This window comes from Nothobranchius furzeri, chromosome 3 (assembly GCF_043380555.1).
Source record: "Nothobranchius furzeri strain GRZ-AD chromosome 3, NfurGRZ-RIMD1, whole genome shotgun sequence".
Lineage (NCBI taxonomy): Eukaryota > Metazoa > Chordata > Actinopteri > Cyprinodontiformes > Nothobranchiidae > Nothobranchius > Nothobranchius furzeri.
In genome coordinates, this window is record NC_091743.1 from 76,191,644 (window position 1) to 76,215,978 (window position 24,335).

Below are 24,335 nucleotides of genomic sequence, written 5' to 3' on the forward strand. Positions count from 1 at the left end.
CATACTTTGTCAAGCTTCTGGTCATGCTGCAGTAATGAGCATGTCACCACTCTTTTTTTTAAGACAAGAGTGTTGGCATTTGTTTTATTTTATCCAAACTACCAAACAAAATAACGAAAAATGTGGATTTGTTTATTCTAATTAGATGATTTGACATTCAAAGCATTCATCAAGCTGCCCTGGGCTTGAACCACCTTGAAAAATGAATCATATTCCTTTGTTTTGTGGGGATAACATAGTTTAAAATTGCATTCAAGGTTCTGTTGATTTAAATTGCAGACAAAATGTGTCATCATTTTGGTTTTATTTCTACATTTTCTAATTCTAATTATCACTGAAACGGCCCGGCTATGGATTCTCATTACTAACATGTTCTATTCATTTATATTAGGCTGCTGTAACTGGGTAATTGCACTCATACACACCCTCTTGGTTTTTAGTGTGTGTGTGTGTGTGTGTGTGTGTGTGTGTGTGTGTGTGTGTGTGTGTGTGTGTGTGTGTGTGTGTGTGTGTGTGTGTGTGTGTGTGTGTGTGTGTGTGTGTGTGTGTGTGTGTGTGTGTGTGTGTGTGTGTGCGTAGCTGGGAAATGAATGGGAGATCTTTTCACTGCTCATAAGTAACAACTCTTTCAGAGATTTAATATTGCCTTCAGAGAGCGAGCAACAGCCTGACAATTGACCACTGTTGTGTCAGTCTCATGCATATTCATGAAACGCTCTGTGCTCCTCATACAAATGTTACTGAAGCTGGTGGTGGGCACTGGGGTCCAAATGTCCTAAATATGGCACACCATGAAATTCAGGTGCTACAAAATCAAGTACAGAAAAAGGTGAACATTTTTATCCTGCCTTTCAATATCACTGTTGCATATATGACAACGACCCACAAACCACGTTGAGACCCATTGGTCCCGGTGTTCTATCAGAGCCCCTAGCTTGTAGCTAAAATTTACATCAGATTCTGCCAATAAAATGGCTCTGAAACGATTCATGTGTAAATGTTTTGCATATTTATTGCAAAATCTAATTTTTCTGCTGCTTCAGTGCTGCAACAATGTTATATTAAAAATGAAATGATTCCTTGTGTTTTACTACAGCATTGTTAAAGCTTCAGATTATTAAGAATGTGTTGTTTCAGCTGTGAAATTAGTCGATGGGATCGATGAAAAATAATGTTTGTCACAGACTCCATGGAAACTTTCAGAGAATCCACAAAATGTGGCGTTCAATCGGTTTTGTTACTGACAGATTTGTGTGAGTTTAGAAAAGAAGCAGATGAGACGGCATGTCCGACCAATTTGTTTTTCATCTGACAATAATAGAACATGTCAGTAATGTCTCCGGTGTTTTTACAAACACTGTATAACTAATACTCCTTGACAGGGTAGGAATTACACAGAGGCTTGTGGGGAGCCCAGTGACGGGGGGTGTTCTGTTTGGCCTTGATTTGACCACGATTAAAAGACTGAGGACCAGAGGACATGAACGATTGTGTGTTAATTATAGTTTTTGGGTTGCACATCTTTGAGAATGTACTGTGCGCAGAACGCAGCTGCCTGGAGCGCACCAACATCAGTGCTCTGCCGCCCTGTGTGCTCTCCGCTCAAAAGAACCCCCGGTATGCTGAGAGTCCATGAATGATGTAATATAGGTGGAAAAATGTTCCCGGATTTCCCTTGATGTGTAGGATATCCAGCTCCCCCATAATTTGATCCCTGCTCCTGGATGAAAAACTGGACATTTTCATCAGTACAATGTATTATTGTTTTTACATGTTATATACTCACCTACAGAACATCTTTATGTTCATAAATGTTACCCATCTCCCTGATTGACAGGACCTAGGTTTGACTACAGTGAATAATGTAGCAGTTTGTCACGGCTTTTTAAATTTGTTTTACTGCCTCTTTAACAGGAGCAGTCGCCCGGCTAATGTGAAAGGTTACCTTAAATCGGTTATACAGATGGGCAGACCTGTAGGTGTTTTAACTTGGCATTGAAATGCACCTCGAACAGGCTGCATCAATTATTTGGCGTTGTGTTTTTTCCTTTTGGGAGTGAAAACTGTTCTCTTTTTGAAGGTGAAGAATTCATGCCTGAGGAGATGGTCTCGTGGAACTGTTGCTCAGTTCCCCTGTGGCAACCTCACCCAGAACAGGCAGCGTTGTGCCCACCATACTCACGCTGTCATAATCAAAGGTGGTGACATAGAACACCAACTGTCCCTGCTGGAGCTCGTCCCAGAAATTGGTCATCATCTTCCCAGCCATATGCCTTGCAAGCTCTGACTGCATGGCACCAATATTTAAAAATACCTCTCGGTGAACGTGTAGGAGTTGAGAAGCAGGAGCTTCCCACTGCTCTGCCAGTCTCAGCCTGTAAAAGCCCATCCATCTGACATTAGGACGAAGCGTTTAGCTGTGTCAGTGTCCGCATAATGGATTTGGTTGGGCTGCCAAACTTTTAAAGAGTTTCCATTTTATACAGAATTTTAATTCGTTATTTTTATTTTTATTTTTTTATTATTTGTACATTTTTGTTAATGTCATACAAACTTATATTTTATGTTTATCTATTGTATGTATTGAGTGTAAGACTTTGATTGTATACCATTTTTCTTATTTTGTTTTTCCTATTTTTACCTGTCAGGACATTTTGAAAATATACTGTATGTTGATATTCTCATCTAATATTAGATGGCATGTAGTCAATAACTGCCCAATAAGAGCCTGATTTGTTATACACAGTGGACATTTTATTACCAGATTAATAGCCCAAAAACCTGGGTCGTTTGTACGTCGTCTGTATATTAATTATTGTTTGTCAAAACAAGGTCTTGTGTGATTTATGAGTTCAAACCACATTAGCCACAGAACTTCCAGGCTTCACTGATTGGATACCTTCAGTTATTCACCCGCCGACTTCACATATGAGAGCTGCGATTGAACCTGCTCATGGCTGAATGTCGTGTACTTTTTCCTTTAGCAGGAATAAAATTATGGTTTTAGGACATAATGCAAATCCTTCGTTTCTTCTCAACCACTCGTGCACAAAGCTGGCTCCGACCCTTCAAAAATTCACAATATTGGACGCTGTCTGTTTCCTCTCCTACTGTGGCCTATTGTTTTAGATGGTGTAGCAACGAAAGCCATCTAGGGACTGCTGTCCCCACCAAGACGAGGGAATTAGCTCTCTGAGTGTCCCTTATCTCACTGCCTCCACACTCTACCCGTTGCACTCCCATTCTCCTCCAGTAATGAGTATCTACCCAATTTAGTTTCTTTTCTCTCCAAAGGGGAATAAATCCAGAACAGTCCTTTGGATAAAAGAACCAGCAGGTTCCTTGCCTCTCAGTCCGTGACCTTAATTGACAGGAAATTGTATTTGTGTCTCTCCCTCTGCGACATAACAGGTGTCCAGCAGGATTTGTTATCCATGATAAGCACAGTGACCTTTGTCTTATTTGTGTTTTTTCTTTGTATTCTTCTTCAGCTGCACCTAAAGGTCCTAAACTCTTCATGACCCCTACCAGGGCAAAGGTGGGGGACACTGTGCGGATCTCTGTGCAAGGATTCCAGGTAGGTTTGATCTGTCAGGGTTTTAATGCCAAATTCTTTGTACACTAGCATATATGTTTGCACAGTTAAGACTATTTATATTTACTGGGGGAAAGCAAATGCTTTTGTTCACCTTAGGGAATAACTTTTAAACTTTTTAGTTTTTGCTATTTTGCTTTTAAAAAACTAGCAAACGTTGACTTAAGGAGTACATAAAAACCTTTATATGTCCAACTTTTGTGTTTATGTAAAAATGTCTGTCAAGCCGCTATGAGGAAAAAGATCATCCTGATTTAAAACTTGCCCAAACTTAAGCGCTAACGTTTATATTTTCTCATACCTACATTTACACTATTTATGAAAAACTTTGTCACACCTGTCACCACACACGGTAAATTTTGGGTAATCAAGAAGTGTGTTTCAATTTCAATTCTATTCAAGTTTATCTATATAGCACCAAATCATGAAAAGGGTCATCTCAAGGCACTTCACATAATAAACATTCCAATACAGGTCAGTTCATTAAGCCAGTCAGAAAAAAGTTTCCTATATCAGGAACCCAGCAGGTTGCATCGAGTCACTGACTAGTGTCAGTGACTTTACAGCAATCCTCATACTAAGCAAGCATGCAGCGACAGTGGAGAGGAAAACTCCCTTTTAACAGGAAGAAACCTCCAGAGGATCCTGGCTCAGTATAAGCAGCCATCCTCCACGACTCACTGGGGATGGAGAAGACGGAGCACACACACACACACACACACACACACACACACACACACACACACACACACACACACACACACATTTTCCAGAATTTCAGGCTAAATTCTGGGAGGGGGAAATTGAGCGGGAGATATGATGTTGTGTCCTTGAGCAAGACACTCAACCCACCTTGCCTGCTGGAGGTGGTGGGAGAGACCGGTGGCGCCTGTGCTCGGCAGCCTCACCTCTGTCAGTGCGCCCCAGGGCAGCTGTGGCTACACTGTAGCTCATCCCCACCAGAGTGTAATGTGTGTGTGAATGGATGAATGATACACTGTTGTATGAAGTGCTTTGGAGTCCTCTGACTCTGAAAAGTGTTATACAAGAGTAGGTCAATTATAATTTATCATAATGCAGCTCTGAACCTAATTCCCAATCTCAGTCTTGGTCACACAATCCTGCATCTAATCTATACAACAACTCCCACACAATGGAGGCTGACGCCTCATCAGGGGGTACGGTGGACTCTGAGGGGGTATTCATAGGTAGTTTCTGCTCATTAAACAATAATGGACAGCTACAGTTTATAAGCTTGACCCTCTCGAATTCCAGTCAGAACTGACAAAGCTCTTCGGATGAGAAGTGAAACATCTTCAACAAACCAAAGTTCAGTTGTCTTCTTTTGAACCCTTTTGGAGTAATCAAGGGCCACAAAGCTAATCAGTAAAAAAATTTTTTTAGCTTTTCTCTGTAAAGAATATGGTTTGTAATATTTAATAAAGTCTTCTGCAGAAAAACTACAATGAGAGAAAATATGAATGGCAGGCATCTATCAAAATAAGGATGAACCATTGTGTTAACCAGGCATTCAGATGCTTCTGCTTTTTCTTTTACCTTATTCATTATTTAGCAAATGCTGCTTTTGTTTCATCCTACTAAAAATAGACCTCTGCCGATGTTACGGCTGGCTTGTAGATAGTGATAGGTCTGTTAGACGGTAATGACACGTTAAAGCTGAGCAGCCCGAGCCAGTCAGTTAAAGAGAGTCGTACTAATCCTGATAGAGAACACATCAATGGCACACAGCACAAATCTGCTTTGTGACTTCTCAGTTACGTCTTGGGAATAACAAACCAGCTTTTCCCTTTTTTCCTCACTATTCTAGGAAAGACTTAATATTCTGTATTGTTGTTGCTTTAAGGCACCGAGCTATTGACCGTGCAGGTTTCTACATGTGTTTGTTTGCGTAGTGACCTTGGGATTCGTTTAAAGCCTCCATTTGAACAGAGTAAAGATTGGTTATTACAAACAGACTTGACTGTGGCAGATAGCCAGTTCATCCCTTCAGCAGCAAAGGCATCACTACAGACTGATCAGAATGAAAATGTGCCATATCCATCTTCGGTCTTAGGTTTCAGGATTTCATAAGCAGATAAGAGCGTGTGCCAAGACTGATAACTTTGACTTTTGCCTTTCTGGATTTTAAAAATATATTTTATCCCCATAAGTTTCATTATGTGTTCATCCTGTTTTTCTTCATGTTTTCTATATAACATCATTGCTTTCATTGGTTGTTTGTTTGAGTGTGTTTTAACTGTTTATTTGAATTTCAAAATGGCAAGTATGTTAGCGTCACCTCCCTTAAGGTTTGCAAAGTACCATGACACTATCTGTAGGTCTTGAACTTTGATTAGAAAATAAGTTTTTATAGAAACCAAAGTTTAAATGCAGTTAACCGAAGTCCATAAAAGAGATGAATCACAAAGGTTATAATGTGAAGGTGATTATTAAAGCATTTTGTTAATGTGCCATTGAATGAGGAGGAAATAGAAATTTGTATTATTCATGTTTTCTTTTTTTTTTGGACTTGCTTTCTTTGAGCCACCATAAACTCATCTTTCTTTTGCTTCTCTTCTTTAATGTCTCCATTGCCAATGGCTTTTGACAGAATGAGGTGTTTCCTGAGCCGCTCTTCACCTGGACACGGGTGGGAGGCCGCCTGCTGGATGGCAGCACCGAGCGAGAAGGGAAGGAGCTGATTCTGGAGAGAGTGCCTGCAGAACTTAATGGCTCCATGTACCGCTGCACAGCTCAGAATCCTTTGGGTTCCACAGATACGCACACTCGCCTCATAGTCTTTGGTATGTCTACCTCATCACCTTAATCCAACCTAGTTGTTGCTCTAGACCAGGGGTGGGAAATCCTGCATGATTTTGTTTTTTTCCTGCTTTAACTCAGGTGATTGAACCTCTAAATCAGGAGTATTGGAGTAAATTTATGCTTCTCCGTCTGCATCGGCGGGGAGGGGGGGGGGGGGGGTGTCTAGGGGTTCTACAAAAATAATCAATGATTGATGAACAAGAATCTGCTTCTAGACCTGCAGAAAGAGAAAAAAAAGCAAAGGGGAACCCACAACAATACAACAAGAGCAAGCTATCACTGCGCCAACCTGATGAAGAAATATAAAATAAACATTGTTTTACCGAACAATCACAAGATAATAACTCACAGTGCATTTAGTGCCAATCACACCCTTAAGACATGTGTTAAAAATGCCCAAGTCCATATTTATGAGAGCACCATGTGAGCACCTGTGTGTGTACACGCGCTTGTATATGTAAGGTTTCTCTATAGGAGCGTCCAATAGAGAGTGTGAGGGGCCACAGATCTGCCCCCAAAGACATACAGAAGATGGAGGGAGCTCCAAGCCCCAGAGATCCAGGAGCTACCCCAGAGCACAGGGACCTCAGGGAGACTGTCACCAGTCTCAAATAATTCTATTTGATTCATCCATCCATTTTCATGCGCTTATCTGGAGTCGGGTCGTGGGGGCAGTAGCCTAAGTCGAGAGGCCCAGACTTCCCTCTCCCCAGCCACTTGGGCCAGCTCCTCGAGGTAAATCCCAAAGTGCTCCCTGGTCAGGTGAGAGACATAGTCCCTCCAACGTGTCCTGGGTCTACCTTTAGGCCTCCTCCTGGTTGGACGTGCCCGGAAAACCTCACCAGGGAGGCGTCCAGGAGGCATCCTGACCAGATGCCCGAGCCTCCTCAACTGGCTCGATGTGGAGGAGCAGCGAATCTACTCCGAGCCCCTCTCGGATGACCGAGCTTCTCACCCTATCCCTAAGGGAGAGCCCAGCCACTCTGCGGAGAAAACTCATTTTGGCCGCTTGTATCCGCAATCTCATTCTTTCTGTCACTACCCAAAGCTCGTGATCATAGGTGAGGGTAGGAGCATAGATCAACCATTAAATCGAGAGCTTCGCCTTCTGACTCAGCTCTCTCTTCACCACGACAGATCGGTACAATGCCCGCATCACTGCAGATGCAGCACCAATCCGCCTAACGATCTCACGCTCCAGTTTTCCCTCACTCGTGAACAAGACCCCGAGATACTTAAACTCCTCCACTTGGGGCAGGACCTCATCCCAGACCCGGAGAAGGCATTCTACCCTTTTCCAAATCAAGACCATGGTCTCCGATTTAGAGGAGCTGATTCTCATCCCAGCTGCTTCACACTCGGCTGCAAAACCGCTCCAGCGAAAGCTGAAGATCATGTTTTGAAGCCAACAGGACGACATCATCTGCAAAAAGCAGAGACCTGATCCTCAGGCCACCAAAACGGATGCCCTCAACACCTTGGCTGCACTCCAACTCTCACTGGGAACGAGCCCGACTTACGACGACGGCAACCACATTGCTCCTCCTGAATCTGAGGTTCAACAATTTGATGGACCCTCCCCTCCAGAACCCCTGAATAGACCTTACCAGGAAGGCTCAGGAGTGCGACCCCCCTGTAGTTGGAACACACTCTGTGTCCCCCCCTTTTTGACTAAGGGAACCACCACCCCGGTTTGCCAGTCTAGGGGGACTGCCCCCGATGTCCACGCGATAATGCAGAGCCGCGTCAGCCAACACAGCCCCACAACATCCAGAGCCTTAAGGAACTCTGGGCGGATCTCATCCACCCCTGGAGCCTTGCCACAGAGGAGCTTTTTAACCACCTCAGTGACCTCAGCAGAGATTTGAGAGTCCAACTCAAAGTCCCTAGACTCTGCTTCCTCACTGGAAGACGTGTCAGTGGGATTGAGGAGATCTTTGAAGTATTCTGCCCACCGATCCACAACATCCTGAGTAGAGGTCAGCAAGCACACCGTCTCCACTATAAACAGTGTTGGTAGCCCCCCCCCATATCCCTCCGAGGTGCTGGATGGTGGACCAGAATCTCCTCGAAGCCGTACGGAAGTATTGCTCCATGGTCTCACGGAACTCCTCCCATGCCTGGGTTTTTGCCTCGGCGACCACCTGAGCTGCGTTCCCCTTGGACTGCCAGTACCTGTCAGCTGCCTCTGGAGTCCCACAGGCCAACAAGACCTGATAGGACTCTTTCTTCAGCACAGACAATCCTGCGACCACAGCTCCAGTCGGCAGCCTCAAAAATGGAGCCACAGAAGGTCCATTCAGACTCAATGTCCCCTGCCTCCCCTGGAACATTTTGGAAGTTCTGTCAGAGGTGGGAATTGAAGCTCCTTCTGACAGGAGACTGCCAGACGTTCCCAGCAGACCCTTGCGATACGTTTTTATTACATCCATATTACTTTAAAAATGAATCTGATTGAACTGAACTCTGTTATCAATGGTATAAATGTTTGATTAGTAGAAATGTATGTCTAATTTACGGAATAACTGTCTCTTGTTTTTAGGCACCCCTTGCTGGGAGGAACTAACCTCTAAGGGATTTTGTAACCATGCCATTATTACATGTCTACTTCTGTTCTGCTTTCAATGCCAAAAAACCAACCTTGGCTTAAAAGACTCATAATTAAACTCAAAGGGCCTTTGTTGTTGTCAGTGGTGGAAAACACACGTTGTTTGATGTTCAAACAAAGGTAATGTGTTAGTTGTAATTTGGACGTGTTTGATGTACCTGTAAAGTGGGGACTTCAGCTCCTCTGATTGGATTTGCTCTAGAGGCTCAAAGGGGATCTCAGTTTTCTGGAGCATCTTCATAAAGAATTTCAAACAAATAAGATCTGTTACAGACAGAACTGACTCTGTGTAGCATTGACTTGACTTGTATGGATTGCTTTCATGTTAAAATGTTCCCATAACTGACTTCCAAAAGTCAATATAGAAATCACAGCCAATTTGAACTTGGCTGATTTTAAATGACTTTATCATCATTTAAAGACGATAAAGCATAGAGTGTTGAAAACGTGGATATCGCCTTCCCTTTTATTCTAGGTATTGTGGATTGTGAAGTAGGTCCAAGTTTTACCTCCAAGCTTCAACTACAAAATGTAAAAAAAAAAAGCCACCATCAGTGCAGCCAGTGAGGAAACCACACTTCTCTCATTATATCCTGATTTCCAGTGAATATCCCTCAGCAGAACCACAGTATCCGCTGCTCTTGCAAATCAGATGCAAAATGCCATGCAAGAATTGCATTTCTATCTAACATCACCATCAACTTTGGATAAAGCAAGCCTAAACGGTCGCACGGCAGGTCGTCAGAACAGCTTAAATGAGCGCACATAGAGCCATTGGTGGTACTGCTTTGGGCACATTTTAAAAGTGAATGTAACGTTGCATGAGACACAAAATTGTTTATCTTCCCCGGTCAAATTTTTATACAAATGTGCTTTAGCCTAGGGGCTCTTTGGGTGTGAAACATGACTAAACCTTAATTTTAACAGAGTGTTAAGAGTGTCACAAATGCACAAATTACTGGGCAGGTTTATCAAGAACCCACTTTAGGAATAAAGAGGCACTTTAGGGAGACATTTTGCCAGGGAGAGCACTAAAGTCTTTTTAAACACACCAAGGCATACTCGGGTGTCATCGACTATGTGTATAGTGCGGCCCATCTGTCCGTCTGCTCCTTCTCGATTGCCTCCACTCATGCTTAGAGGAACAAAATGGTGATTAAGTGACCTTTTGTCAAGGAATTGAAGAGATATTTAGAGGCACTGCTCCCTACATCAAGTGGTTGAGAGACACTGATAATAAATTGCAATGGGGACTTGGTTTAAAGACAAAACTAACAAGCTGCATTTACATCTTGACACTGTACAACTTTAGTAACCCTGAAGCTGTCAGTTATCTTAGTCATCTGGGATTTCTGGAGGAAGAGTCAGCCCAAGCAAAGTTTTGACAAGCAGGTATAAAAAATGCACCCATGTACCACCCAGGTATTCGTAAACTTAAGCAGACTCGCAAGGGCATGCAAACACATGGCCGTGCACTAGGAGTGCACACATTCGTTTCTCTTGGTGTCTCTGAACATGTTGCTCTGAATGATTGGTCACAGTAAGACCTGGGTAGTTTAACTCTGTCCTATACATGAAGCTTCTAGCTGCTCTTATACAAAGTAAAACATCCACAAATAGCTCACAATATAGGATTTAAGGGTGGCTGCTAAAACTCTGCAAACCCTCCTGCTCTTTTGCAATTACTCCATCCCTTGCAGAACACAGAAAATGTGCCGTCGGAGTGCTTTGTGCAGGTTATACATTGGTGCAGCCTACTAAATGTAGTCTCCAAACATTTTTTTGACTGTCTGCCCACAACTTCAGTTCCCCTCTCTGCTGTTTAAAGTGCTCTGGTGGTTCTATTGCAGTGTTCTGTGTTTCCTGGTCCATTAACAAGCTCAGGTCTTTCCCATCCGGGATGTTCTGTTCAGTGGGTTCTCACAGAACTGTGGAATTCTGCTTCATTACAGACCAAACAACAGTTTATTAATTTTTTTCTCTGTCTTATTTTTTATATAATTTTTTCCCGAATATTAATTGCATTATTTTCTCTAATGATGCACTAGCCATCTCTATAGCACCTGCAGTGTTTGATTACTGTGTTTCTTTTCTTATTTCCTAGAAAATCCAAGCATGATGAAGAACACACAGAATCTAAATAGTAAGTATTTCAGGCAATGACTTGACACATTCTGAGCGTGTGCATGTCCGGGTAATGAAAATGAATCATGTCGTAAGTCTGCAGAAATCTGATCGCTATCAAGAATCTATTAAAGAACCCATGGTTCCTGAGGTCATTATATTAAAAGGCGTATTTTTTGGTCTGTCCTGAATGCTTTGGCTCTTCTAAACTGTTAGTGAGTTTTCCAGGCAGGATTAATCTTTGACAGTGTTCAAATTCAAATTGAAAAAACTTTAATCATCCCCGAGGGGCAATTGTTTCAGTACAGACAATTCGAAGATCAGACATACATACATAGACACATGACAAGAATTGGTGACTGTGGTCATTCGCAACACGAGTCGAGCTACCGTCATAGATCAAGAGGGTTTATAGGAGGATAGAGTCGGGGGGGGGGGGGGGGGGGGGGCACTTCAGAGTTACCCCTGACAGAGAGGATAGCTTTGCTATGCAAAAAAAAAACCTCAGACAAATATGCACACAGACGTAAGAAGATACACAACATAAGTGTCCACTAGGTGGGGAGTGGGGGGTTCAGGGACTCTCCTCACTTCAGAGTGCGCAGCCGCAAGAGCAGCACTCACCACCACGTGCTCCCCTTTGGACAGGGGAGGGAAATTATTGGGTTAGAGAGCACAGTGACTCCTAGAGACGGTTCCACGGCCTTCACCGGTCACAGTCCCACCCAGGCTGGGATAGGGAGAAAGAGTTTCCATGGCGACAGCAGCATTCCACATTTCTTCTGAGGGGAGTTTACACTTCAGCCTCACAGGCTTCAAGGGCACCAAATTCAGATAGCAAGAATTGTTTTGGGTACAGGCAGAGATAAGTTCCTCTCTGCTGTAAAGTTCTGTCGGTCTTCAACCCCTCCAGATCCAATAATGGCAGCGGCAGCAAGCCTGCCCCCGTGACTAACCGTGCATGTCACTTTGAGCTGAGCATAGAGATTGTTGGAGTTTCATATGCACAGCGGTGGCTCATTTGCAGCTTCAGAGATTATCATGTGTAAAGTGAGGGATTGGCAGGAGAAGCCACAGATACAACAACATATCCATCTCTCCAGCTCCTCTCTTTCTCTTACTTTCCATTGCAATCTTAATGTTGGTCTTTCTTTTCTTTCCCTCCATAGAAATTCACTCACCTCTGTTCTTCCACTGTCCTTTATTCCTGCTTAGTTTTGCAACTGTTTCTGGTCATTTTGTTATCATTTTTAACATCCCACACCTTTTCCTTTTAGCTTACAATCTCTGATTTTGATGGTGATTTTCAGTTATACTGAAACCATGAGAGGTGTGTACGTTTTGCTTTAGCAAGGGAAAAAAAAACATTCAGCTCTGGATAAATAACCAGAGTTTTGAGCCTTAACAGATGGGCTTCTGAAGTGTGAAGTGGTTCACGGCTCACCAAGACGGAAATTAGAGTGCGACCCTGTAGAGATAGCAATCAGAGCTCTGATACAGTGGTAAGAAAAAATGACTGAACTTTAACAAAAGACTCCTTAAAAGCTCATCTAGATTAGTAAAGCCCATTTCCACCCACATCCCAGCTATACTGTAAAACCCACTCACATCTGGCTTTTGTCTTCAGTCAGGAAGGCTATAATCTGCATTCATTTGCTGATCAAATGTCTGTGCTGTAGTCACAAGCAATACAGGCTGTGGGCCCCACAAGTCAAGATGCAAGTGGAGCACCAAGGTGGACATGTTAATGTTTGCTGTGTTAATGGCAGCAGAACTAATCTGACTTAGTTGTAAAATGTGTGCTTGCTAACCAAAATGGGAAATTCTAAAACATTTTTTAACATGTTTGCTTGGCTGCTAGCAGCTCATAATAGTCCTACTTTGTCAAGTTGGCTCAAACTGGCGTGAATGTGCCCAAAATGATAAAGAAGCCAAACTTTCTCAGGCTAGTAGGCTTGCCAGTTCTAACTAGATTTTACTATGGGGGGTCTAACTTCAGTACTGACAGGATTTTAGATAATTTAGAATACTTTTTGTGCTTCATAACATAACAAACTAAGATACTGTACAATCTAGTTTAAATTTGACAGTTTAACAGTTGTTTGAAACAAGCGTTTCTTTTACCATCCGGTTTGTATAGCAAAGCTCTTTCATTTATGTCAATTTTTTTAACAACAGAAAAAATTATAATTTAAACAAGGGAGACGTGTGCGGGGATCTCTTTCAGATTACACAAAGAAATGCATTTTTAACCCAAGCTTTTTTCCTTTTTTCGTTAATTTTCATCAGTGACGTCATTTATAAGAGCCGAAGAGCACTCAGGGAAAGCCTGATGGATATTTCAGCAATATCACACGAGAGGGAGTGCATTGTTGCTGAATATCAGCACTGGTGTGATTCGGTCGTAGATAATCACACCAGTGATTATCACACATTACTGCCACCTATCGACCGAACTGTGGATCGGCATTTCTCCCTCTAATCAGCCCTGAGCCCCATGCGTCACAATAGGACAAGGAGAGAGTTCCCTCCACGTACATACAGACGCAGGGAGAGCCTGCCCAAGCGTCAGTATAGGACGTGTTGGGAGTGAGAATGTGTTGTTTAATCCAGCAAGCCCGTGAGGTTGCCGAGTCTGCGCTGAGCTAACGTTGATGCAATTTGACACCAGCAGGCAAAAAGCTCCAGAGTTGTTTAAAAAAACGAAGCTGTAAACAGGAGCAACCTAGAAGTTATTTTCGGTACCCCTAAGAAGCCTCTGTATCTCTTTTTTATTTTACTCTAACATCAGGTGAATAAGGACAGAAGAAGAAGAAGAAGAAGAAGAAGAAGAAGAAGAAAATATCATTTCTATAGCGCCTCTCAAGACAAAAATCACGAGGCGCTTCACAAAAACAAAAAAAATGTAAAAATATAAAAAAGCATTTAGAAAATGTTTAAAAATATATTTAAAATGAGCAAAAAGAGACAATTGTGAAAAAATATATTAAGAAAGAGAGAGAGAATAGGAAAGAGGGAAATCAGTGGTTCCTGAGTGACAGAGGCTAATGCTGAGCTAACAATGCTAAGTCTGAATTAGAAGCAATTAGTTGGTTATAAAAATATTTAAGGCTACATTTTCAATTACTAGCAACACATTATTACAGTGAAATGTATGCATGAAGTGAATAATGAGTCAGTCATGGTGTTTTATTTTCATTAATGAGTTGTTCAGAACTATCACAGCAAGATAAAAGCAAGACAGCAAGCAACCACACACCCTCCAATGTTGGGGAAATATTACTGTAATAAGTGTCTTCAGCTTAACTTTAATAGTATACAACACTGGTTAGTTCATAATAAGTTGCTTTCAAACAAATCAAAATTTTAGCTGTTTCAAAGAAATCCATCTGCCTTGCATAGTGATTTAAATTTACGCTTCTTAGATCTGCCACGGCTGAAAGCTTCTGATTCTATTAAATATTTGGGCGTTTGGCTTGAGCCAGATTTGTCTTTCAAAAAACACATTCAGACAGTCACAAACAAGGTCAATTTTAACCTAAAAACTTCATTTCCATCAATCAGTTGTTTATACTTATGTGTAAGAAAACGTATTGCTACTCAGCTTGTTTTGATTGTTCAGATTTTTTACGCCATTTATTTTAGTTTATCTCTTTTTTTTCTTTTGCCCCATTGAGTTTTTATTTTAATGGAAACTGTTTTGTTATCTTTGTCTTTTTAATTTTCTTGGAACTTTAATACTTGTAGATGAGATGGTTCACCTCAAGTAGTTAATCCTCATACAATATAAATAAAATAAGTGCTCCCTACCGTAAAAGCCCCTAAAGCCGGGTGTACACTGTGTGACTTTTTCACTTTTTTGAGCCGATTTTCCAGTCGTGCGAGAATCCACGAGATCGGGGCGAGTTTTGCGCCGAGCGGTCGTGTAGTGTACAGGGGGTTACGAGAGGCGATTAACACCACGTGACCAGCTGCCGATCAGCAGTCGTGAGCTCGCACGGACTTCTGGCGTGTTTAATATTTTGCTCGTCCCTCGTGAGGGTATCGCACTGTTGAAGCGGCGCTGCGAGCAGCTGCGACCCAAAAAGTACCAGAACCGCTCACGGCGCATGCGCAATCCTGCATCAACACCGCTCGCCCGCTATTTCCCTAATAACACACGTTGTTCGTTTCAATTTCTACATGTTTTTTTTACTCACAAAGATTGTCAAGAAAGCGTGTTTGTCGTGTTCATGTCAAATCAAACTGATCACCAAACACAGATTTACTTTCTTTATTTCGTTTTCCTCATCCAACCCCCATAAATCCCTGTGTGTCCTCCTGCAGCACTCCCGAAGGACAACAGTGAAAACATGACAAAAAAGTCTGACGTATTGGGTAAAAACTGCTATTTTTAGCATATTTTTAGGGCCGATGTGTTGCTACCAGACGTACAGTGTGAGCAGTCAGGTCACATCCGAGAACTGGGTCGTGCAGTGTGAGCGCCTGGCTTGTGAGATCTGCCCTGCGAGGAAGTCGTACAGTTTGAGCTGAAGCAGAGTGCTACGAGTGAAAAAGTCGCGCAGTGTACGCCCGGCTTAAGAGTACTAGCACCTGATATGACAATGTATTTCTTTGAACATCTTTGTTACGTTCGTTCTGTGTTGGTTATCAAAGTTCATTTTCTTTTGTTCTTCGTTAAACACAGAGTGATGAAGGTTTGTTGTTACCTTTTCTGACATGTTTCCACGTTCACTGCCATCTTTGTCAGAGCAACCGCCAAATGTTGATGGTGTCACTTCCTTTTATGCCCACGCCTTCTCTGCTGATCACCGTGTCTCATGAGTGGTCCAAGGTGTAAACTTTTTCGGCCTTGTTCATGGTCCGTGGTCCACGTCATCATTATCTCTATTGCGTCTTTGATCCGTCTTTTGAATTTCTGTTGAAATGGGACACGGTGATCAGCGGAACGTTGTGAGCAGCACGTCGATTTTAATGTTCTTGCTAATGCAAAGCACATTGAATTTCCTCTGTGTATCAAATGTGCTATATAAATAAAGCTGCCTTGCCTTGCCACGCCTTGTCTTATCAACCTACTGTATGACTCATCTTTGATTGTCATCTAGAATCTTCTGATGCTAATTCGTAACTGGCAGCAGCCATGAAAGTCAAAGAACAGGAGTGAGAGTGATGCCAGGAACCAAATTTGACCACATGATATCATTCTTACTTCATTGTCACATGCTGCATCTCATTTTTTCACATAATTATACAGCAGATTAACTAAGTGAAGCACTGTAAACCAATAGATGTATTATTAGTATATTTAATACCTTAACCAAACCACCAACTAGTAAATGAAGTTTAATCGAACAAATGGCAAAAGATGATGCAATGAAAATAAGTGTTCAAAGACAAAGTGAAAACATGGTAAATTGTGATCTAAAACTCCCACTGAACTTGAGTCTCGTGACTAAATCCTGCAATTTGACACTTTCATCATCTATTCATAAATAAATGCATCATAATGATAATGGAGCCTCTGCTATAATCACAGTGAGTTCATCAGGGGTCTTTACAAAACATCACACAGCTTTAGAGCCTCTGCAGTAACATAGGCTATAATATGCCAGGTGTCTTTGCAAATCAACAATAAAGGCAGTTATCAGCATTTATACCCGATATTGTTTAATAACTGAAAAGTAATTCTGTCACAACTCAGACATATTGAAAAATCAACAAAGCATTGAAATAGTTCCTTTTGTTCTCAAAAGAAGTTATTTATTTAGCCACTTATCTTCGTATCCCTGCAGTGCATGTAGTCTGTAGTATCCTTATGTTTAAATGGCTTGTAATAAATATGGCACCCTCTAGGGTTCTACAACCTTGCAAGGCACTTTACAACACACACACACACACACACACACACACACACACACACACACACACACACACACACACACGACATTTGACTTTCTCAGCCTACAGTAGAGACGAAACTTTGTTAGTTCTTTCCCTTAACTTTGTTATTTAAAGTTGGTCTTATTAGTTGTGCCAAATTCCCTTTTTCCATATCAGGATGCAAATTGAAGAATGCAAATTTTGCGGTAACTACAGGAACAGGTGTGTCTCAGCAAGGTGGAATTAGGTCAGAATGGGTGCACATTCTCATGAATGTGAGTCCTATTGGATAATAGCCTGACCCCATCCATATAAAAGTGTTACCTTACATGTGGGTGATTTTAATGTCTGAATATGCTAATCCTTAACCTTAGTGATGGGAAGAAGCGCCAGCCATGATTCTGCCAAGGCCACAGCGGATGGCTTTCTGTTAGACGTTACATTCATTCATTCATCTTTGTCAGTAGTCTCTCACAGATCGTCAGGCTCTACTGTTTGGCAACAAAGAGAATAAATCTGAGAGAAATGTAAAATATTTTCTGCCATATCTGTATCAACTAAACCAGGCCTGTGTGAGTGCTGGACATCGAGTTGTCACCATGTGGTGGATGGTGTTTCCTGGTGGCTGAGACAAACGTGTACCCATAAAGAAACTAATTACTAACCAAGTCCCAGGCAATAAACTCTACTTTTATTGAGTGTTTTAACAAACACGCTAACAGCTAGGGGCTATAATCAATCATTTTCAACAGTAGCAGACTTTGAGATGATCTTCCAGGGCGCTCTGTTGAGCTTTTTGGAAAAACAACAAAAAATGCATACTTTTTAATTTTGTTTTAATGAATCAATAATGTCCTGATGTTTGAACTTTTTATTAGAAAAAGGTTTACTTGTTTAATTACAAAATTTGATTCCATCCATTCATTTCTAAGTCGGGGGGGAGGGGGGGGGCATCTCCTACAGTCTGTAAGCAAACAGGTGGGGTACACCCTGGACAGGTTGCCAGTCCTTCACAGGGAAACACAGGACAAACAACCACCCACACACACCTAAGGACAATTTAAAGAGACCAATCGACCTGACACTCATGTTTTTAGACTGTGGAAGGAAGCCAGAGTACCCAGAGAGAACCCTCACTTGCACAGGGAGAACATGCAAATTCCACCCATAAAGATCTCATGCCAGGATTTGGACCCAGGACCTTACTGCAAGGCAACAGTGATAATCACTGCACCACTGTGCAGCCTAAAATATGAATCAAATTATCTTTAAAAATAGATCAGAGGAAAGGAAAAAAATTATAAAATAAAAAAATACAGATCTTGGCCACTGATGGAGGTATAAACTTCCTCTGGAGTACTTTTTAGTAAGAAGAAAAAAATATTGTTGCTTTTGGTGAACATTTAAGTCAGACACATAAAGTTCTCCTTCAAAAGCAGTCCTGGTTCTCAAATAAAAATCAGTTTGGCACAAATACACTGAGGTCTGAGCCAAAAACTTGAGGCAGACAGATGGCTGAGTGACTTGCATCCATAACTGTAGAGTAGAAGGGGACCTCAGATGATGATCTTATGCTTCAATAAGCCATTAACTAATGAGAGAACGTACTTATTCAGAAGATATCATCATTTTAGTTCAACATTTTATGTCCTAAATAAAACAAGCATACTCTGATGTGCACAATGCCAGCTTATATGGCTCGACAGACAATTAGCATTCATACGGTAATTTCTGTTAGAACTTTAATTATATGTTACTGTGGTGCCAAACATAATCAATCTGTTTGTGTCTCAACCCGATTAACATCCCCCCACAGGCATATCGTCCAGACGTGCTGAGTTGCATTTATCTGACAGGTTTAACAGCTGAAGAAGGGCCACGCCCTAATGTGGTCTCTGTGATTGTCCGCATGCTTTAACCACAGCCTTGCACAATCTGGACAAACAGTTTATGTCAGCAGAGACACACCTACTGGCAGTAATGACTCCCCTCCCACAGTAGCTCTTGTTTCAGATGCAGTAAAGGTGCAGACATCCAACCTGGTGACTGTTAGAAAGACACTACACGATAATTATCAGTTAAATCATCGACTTTAATTTACTTAATATGCACATGAATAAATGTTTTTGTTGAATGCTGACACATTTGTTCAAAACTGAAAGTATCTGCTAGAATGTGTTCCGAAGAGGAGAAAAAAGATGAATAAAGGCTTTGAAGTTGCTATATGGCTGCTGATTTGTCCTTTTTAGTTATGCAGATATTTTGATGTAGGGCATCAAATATTAAACAGGACACTCATGTTTTAACTGATATTTAAATGTTTTGGATAAAAAAAGGAGTTTAGTACCAGAACAAGAAAAAAAATCTGCAACAAACATAAAAATGACTTCTACCTCTAAACTTGGAATGATAAAAAAATTGGCTTCTCATTCTGTGATGATTTCATTCATTCATTTTACCAGTTTTCCAGCCTGCTAGAAATGTACTCATGGATGCACACATACATCACTTCCTGTTACTTAGAAATATGCATGCACTAGTTCATTGTTTTGTAATTTTACACTTTCTAATGAACGTTATGCTGAGTGTCTTTTTCAAAAGACATGCAAACTCTACAAATCATGACTCATCAATCCTCGTGCAACCTCTGACCGCCTGCGTCTAAATCGCTTCATTTTTATAAAAGTATGCTATGAGATTTTTAACGCCTCTGTCCAGAAGTGTTAGTCTAGTATTATGCAGAAAAAGCTTCTTTCTCACCTATATTCTTCTTGCTGTACCTCCAATTCCTTCTATCACATCTACCATTTATTTCAATGGATTTAACATAAAATTACTAAAGCTTGGTGGTCAGGAATATGCACCTAAATTGGAGGTCTTGTTTGACTTGTACTTGAACATTTTTGAATCTCTGTCAAATGCTTCAGGCTTCCTAGAGAATATACTGATGGATGGGGCAGCAGTAGCTCAAGAGGTAGAGCGGGTTGTCCAGTTAGCAGAGGGTTGTAGGATTGATCCTGGCCCCCGGCAAGGAGTACTGCAGGTGTGTCCTTGAGCAAGTCACTTAACCTGTGTTCCCTGCTGGTGGTAGTCGGAGGAACTGGAGGTGCATGTGCTCAGCAGCCTTGCCTCTGCCCGTGCGCCCCAGGGCAGCTTTGGTTAAAGGTTGGTTTATGCTTGACACGTCCGCGAAGTTCTCACGGCTCCGTGCGGCAAAATTGCGTCATTTTAACAACCACGCCCCTCCACCTGGCCTCCGCATGGCCCGAACTTTCCGCACCGCGCACCTAGGAAATTTTCTAACCACGCGGACGGTCGAACATGGAAAAACATGGCGGACTGGCAAGAACTAGTTATGGCAGAGTTCGTAAATACAGACATTTGTTTGATTCAGCTCTCAGAGATCACTGTGATCAACATGTTGTTAATAATTCTTGGAGATAAATAGCTCGCACTGTCGGAAAAGACGAGGACGCTGTTAAAAAATGCTGGACAAACATGAGGGACCGATATGTGAAGGCAAGGAAGGGGAACAAACGGAAAAGCGGTGATCCTGGTGGAAACAAGAACACTCCACCAATTCTAAAAGAGCTGAGTTGGCTCTCAACTTTCATTAACAACTGTTATAAACAACAGTAATTTCTACTTCTACTATAGTGTAGTGTTGGATGCATGCCATAGAGTTCCATGCTGCCCCCTATAGTTTGGGAGAATATTGGCTCACCGCAGAGACAAGCCGCATGAACCATAAACGCTGCAAGTTGTGAAGCGCATTCCATCCGCGAGCCGCATCACCAAGCGGACAGTAAATGCGTCAAGCATAAACCAAGCTTTAGCTGTAGCTCATCACCAACAGGGTGTTATTGTGTGTGTGAATGGTTGAACGATACACTGTAGTGTAAAGCAATTTGGAGTCCTCTGACTCAGAAAGACGCTATACAAGTGTGGGTCTGTTATCATTTATCATACGTTTACTCCCATTATGATGGTGGTTTTGGTTTTATAGCTATGTTTTATATCAAGAAACCCATCCATCCATCCATCCACCCATTTCCGGCCACTTGTCCGAGTCGGGTCGCGGGGGCAGCAGCCTAAGCAGAGATGCTCAGACTTCCCTCCGCCCAGCCACTTGGACCAGCTCCTCTGGGGGAATCCTAAGGTGTTCCCAGACCAGCCGTGAGACATAGTCTCTCCAGAGTGTCCTGGGTCTTCCTTTAGGTCTTCTCCCAGTTGGACGTCCCCGGAAAACCTCACCAGGGAGGCGTCCAAGAGGCATCCTTACTAGATGCCCGAGCCACCTCAACTGGCTCCTCTCGATGTGGAGGAGCAGCGGGTCTACTCCAAGCCCCTCCCGGATGACCAAGCCTCTCACCCTATCTCTAAGGGAGAGCCCAGCCACCCTGCAGAGATATTTTGTATCCGTGATCTCGTTCTTTCAGTCACTAGCCAAAGCTCGTGACCATAGGTGAGGGTTGGAATATAGATCGACCGGTAAATGGAGAGCTTTGCCTTCTGACTCAGCTCTCTCTTCAACACGACAGGTCGGTACAACGCCTGCATCACTGCAGATGCAGCACCAATCCGCAGATCGATCTCATGCTCCATCTTTCCCTCACTCGTGAACAGGACCCGAGATACTTAAACTCCTCCACTTGGGAAGGACCTCATCCCTGACCTGGACAAAGCCTTTTCCGACTCAAGACCATGGTCTCGGATTTAAAGGATCTGAGTCTCACCCCAGCTACTTCACACTCAGCTGCATTTATGGATGTTAAATAATTATTAAGATCAGACATGTTTTTGTTTCAACATCCGAATTAGTTCAATCACACTGAGTCGCTTTAGTAGACAGAAGTCCAGAGTAATGACGCTTCTGGCTCATTTATAGATATCTAGCTGAATGTTATCTAAAACATAAAAAGTCTCTTCAAACACGGTGTCCCTTAAAATAAAAACACTCAACTGGTTTTCACAATTTGAGCCAAATGAACAAAAACAATCATTAAGTAAAGCTGCTAATGCAGAGCTGCTTTAGGCCAAAATGTTTCAATGTCCTACAAAACAACCACACACACATGTCCTTGTTAGTTTTGTGATTATTATTATTATTTGTTTTTGTTTTTATTGTCTTCGTTTCTACTGCCTCTGTAAACACTCGATATCAGGAGGGAGGGAAGAAAACACATCCACGCTTTTTGCACATGCCACTCCTTCAGCTGTCTGTCCTCCACATACCCTGTGGACTGTCTGGTGATCTAAGCTCCAGCTCTGAGAGAACTTCATGGAGCTCTGCACCACTCCAGTTTATCATCTCAGCTGCTTCTGTTAACAAAAGCCAAACTTACGGCCTGTGTTTTCTTTCATTTTCAATATAGTTGTCAGTCGAAGCTAGGCAGTAACTCCCCATGTGATTGTGACACCACCCACTGTTGCGCCAAGGCGTAATATGCATTCACAAGTCAGGCATTGCCAGACAAATTCCCATTTTCCCATTCCGCCATGGCGCGTTCATCAGACTTACCGTGGCGGCAGTATTGCGCTGATTTGCCAGCATGGTGTGATTTTTAAAAAGGGCTTGAAAGTGACAGAGCCCTGAAACGGCTCATTCTGGAAGGTACTGAAAATGTCATATAATAAAACTGCTGAAATTGCTTAATGTGGGTGAGATAGAGCAAAGAACTTCATAAACATGCTTTGTATTGACTGTAGAACTATAATAACTTAAGAAAAAAGGTTATATGTCCAATTTAAAAACAATTCCTTTCATTGTCTAAAAACAAGCTCAAAGATGAACAAATGTCTGTTTTTTTCTTTACTTTTTCCAGACGGGGCCTCCTGCGCAGGTGTGCTTGGACTGACGTGGATTACGCTTGTCGTCACAGTTACGGTGGAGCTTACGTGAAAACTGAAATTCAAGACAGCCGCTCTCATGAACACACACACACACACGCACACACATCTTTGGCCCTAAAACACATAGCATCTGCAAATCCACACAGACATACACACACACACGTAGTCCAGAGACTTTCCAGAGCCCTGCAAGCCTTCTCCTGCCATCATCACTCAAGTCACTGAAACAGGAAACAGTATCACCCTCTGATGGTGCTCACTGTTTTAAAAATAATAATAATCAAGATATTATAAGAACAATGAGATGAACATGACCGTAACCTTCTCCTATATAGATCATCCAATGTCCCTTTTTTTGTTTCTTGTCCCAGATCTGCTTGTTGATGAATAAAATCAGTTGAAACCGAGAGAAAAAAAAGCTTTTTGATTTCATTTTTAATGATTCAAAATGTTATTGGTGTTTAGTGAAATGTGAAACATGGAACTGTCTCTGACTGCTCAGCTCCTATCAACCACTCCCATCTGTTCCATGTCCTGGAACGAACCAGATTGGCAATGAGCTGAAAAACAATGGAAGAGCAAATCGGCAGATGCTCCAAGAGAACTTTTTTTTATATATATTAATATAATTCTCTTTTTGATTGCTCAGAATGTACAAGAAGACTTAAATGCATTGAGAAACTTGGAGAAATCTCATTTTTGAGTGTATTTTGTGTACAACAGTGTAAATATTGAAAAATAATTAAAAGGTTATATGGGTTATGGTGAGGGATGGTTGCTGAGGTTGTTGTTAATGCTTCTCCACGTTTGTTTGTACTTCATTCAACTGTTTTCAGAAACAAAAGAAGAAAACTTTTGGTTTACCACTTGGATTTTTTTATAACTACACGACAGTTCTCCAAAGGACAGATAAAATAAATCTAACACGTGTCTGCTGTTTTGGGGTTGTGGTGCATGTAACGTTTCAAGATTCTTTCTCCATTCCAGGTGTTGCGACTGACAGCTCTGCAACTCATTGTCACTGGCCTGTAATCCAGCTATTTACTTGTGACCTACATTGTGTACAATGCATAAGTCTTTCCCCAGACATTAACAGTACTAGTAGGATCATTTTAGCCGCCATTCCAGTGAGGAGTTCACCAGAGGGAGCTTGTGTAAACAGGGTTGTTGCATTTGTTTCATTTCACCTGTATTAAAATGGAGAGATGATAAAACTCACAAGCCTTGACTTTACTTACGGCAGTGATGAGAGATGTTTGATGCGGTCATAAGTCTCAAAGCTTGCAGTTCTGGGTATGCACAATGAGCCTTTTCTTTACACACACACACACACACACACACACACACACACACACACACGCACACATACGCACACACATGCACACACATGCACACACACACACACACATACGCACACACACACACATACACACACGCACACACACATACGCA

The 24,335-nt window shown here is 42.0% G+C and overlaps 2 protein-coding genes across 3 annotated transcripts in view; both read left to right on the plus strand.

The window, feature by feature from the left end:
• Positions 1–24,104, plus strand: part of igsf21a (immunoglobin superfamily, member 21a) — a 352,933-nt gene extending 328,829 nt beyond the window's left edge. For both annotated transcript variants that reach the window (XM_015958407.3, XM_070549546.1), the window contains 4 exons: positions 3,492–3,577; positions 6,207–6,399; positions 11,131–11,169; positions 22,856–24,104. In XM_015958407.3, the coding sequence (XP_015813893.3) occupies positions 3,492–3,577; positions 6,207–6,399; positions 11,131–11,169; positions 22,856–22,932 (395 nt within the window). In that variant the 3' untranslated portion in view covers positions 22,933–24,104. The remainder of the gene's footprint in view (positions 1–3,491; positions 3,578–6,206; positions 6,400–11,130; positions 11,170–22,855) is intronic.
• Positions 24,105–24,243: 139 nt separating this feature from the next.
• klhdc7a (kelch domain containing 7A) overlaps positions 24,244–24,335 on the plus strand; it is a 6,876-nt gene continuing 6,784 nt past the window's right edge. Inside the window, exon 1 of the mRNA XM_015958406.3 lies at positions 24,244–24,335. This exon is cut by the window's right edge and continues 6,784 nt beyond it. The gene's annotated coding sequence lies outside the window, so the exon portion shown is untranslated.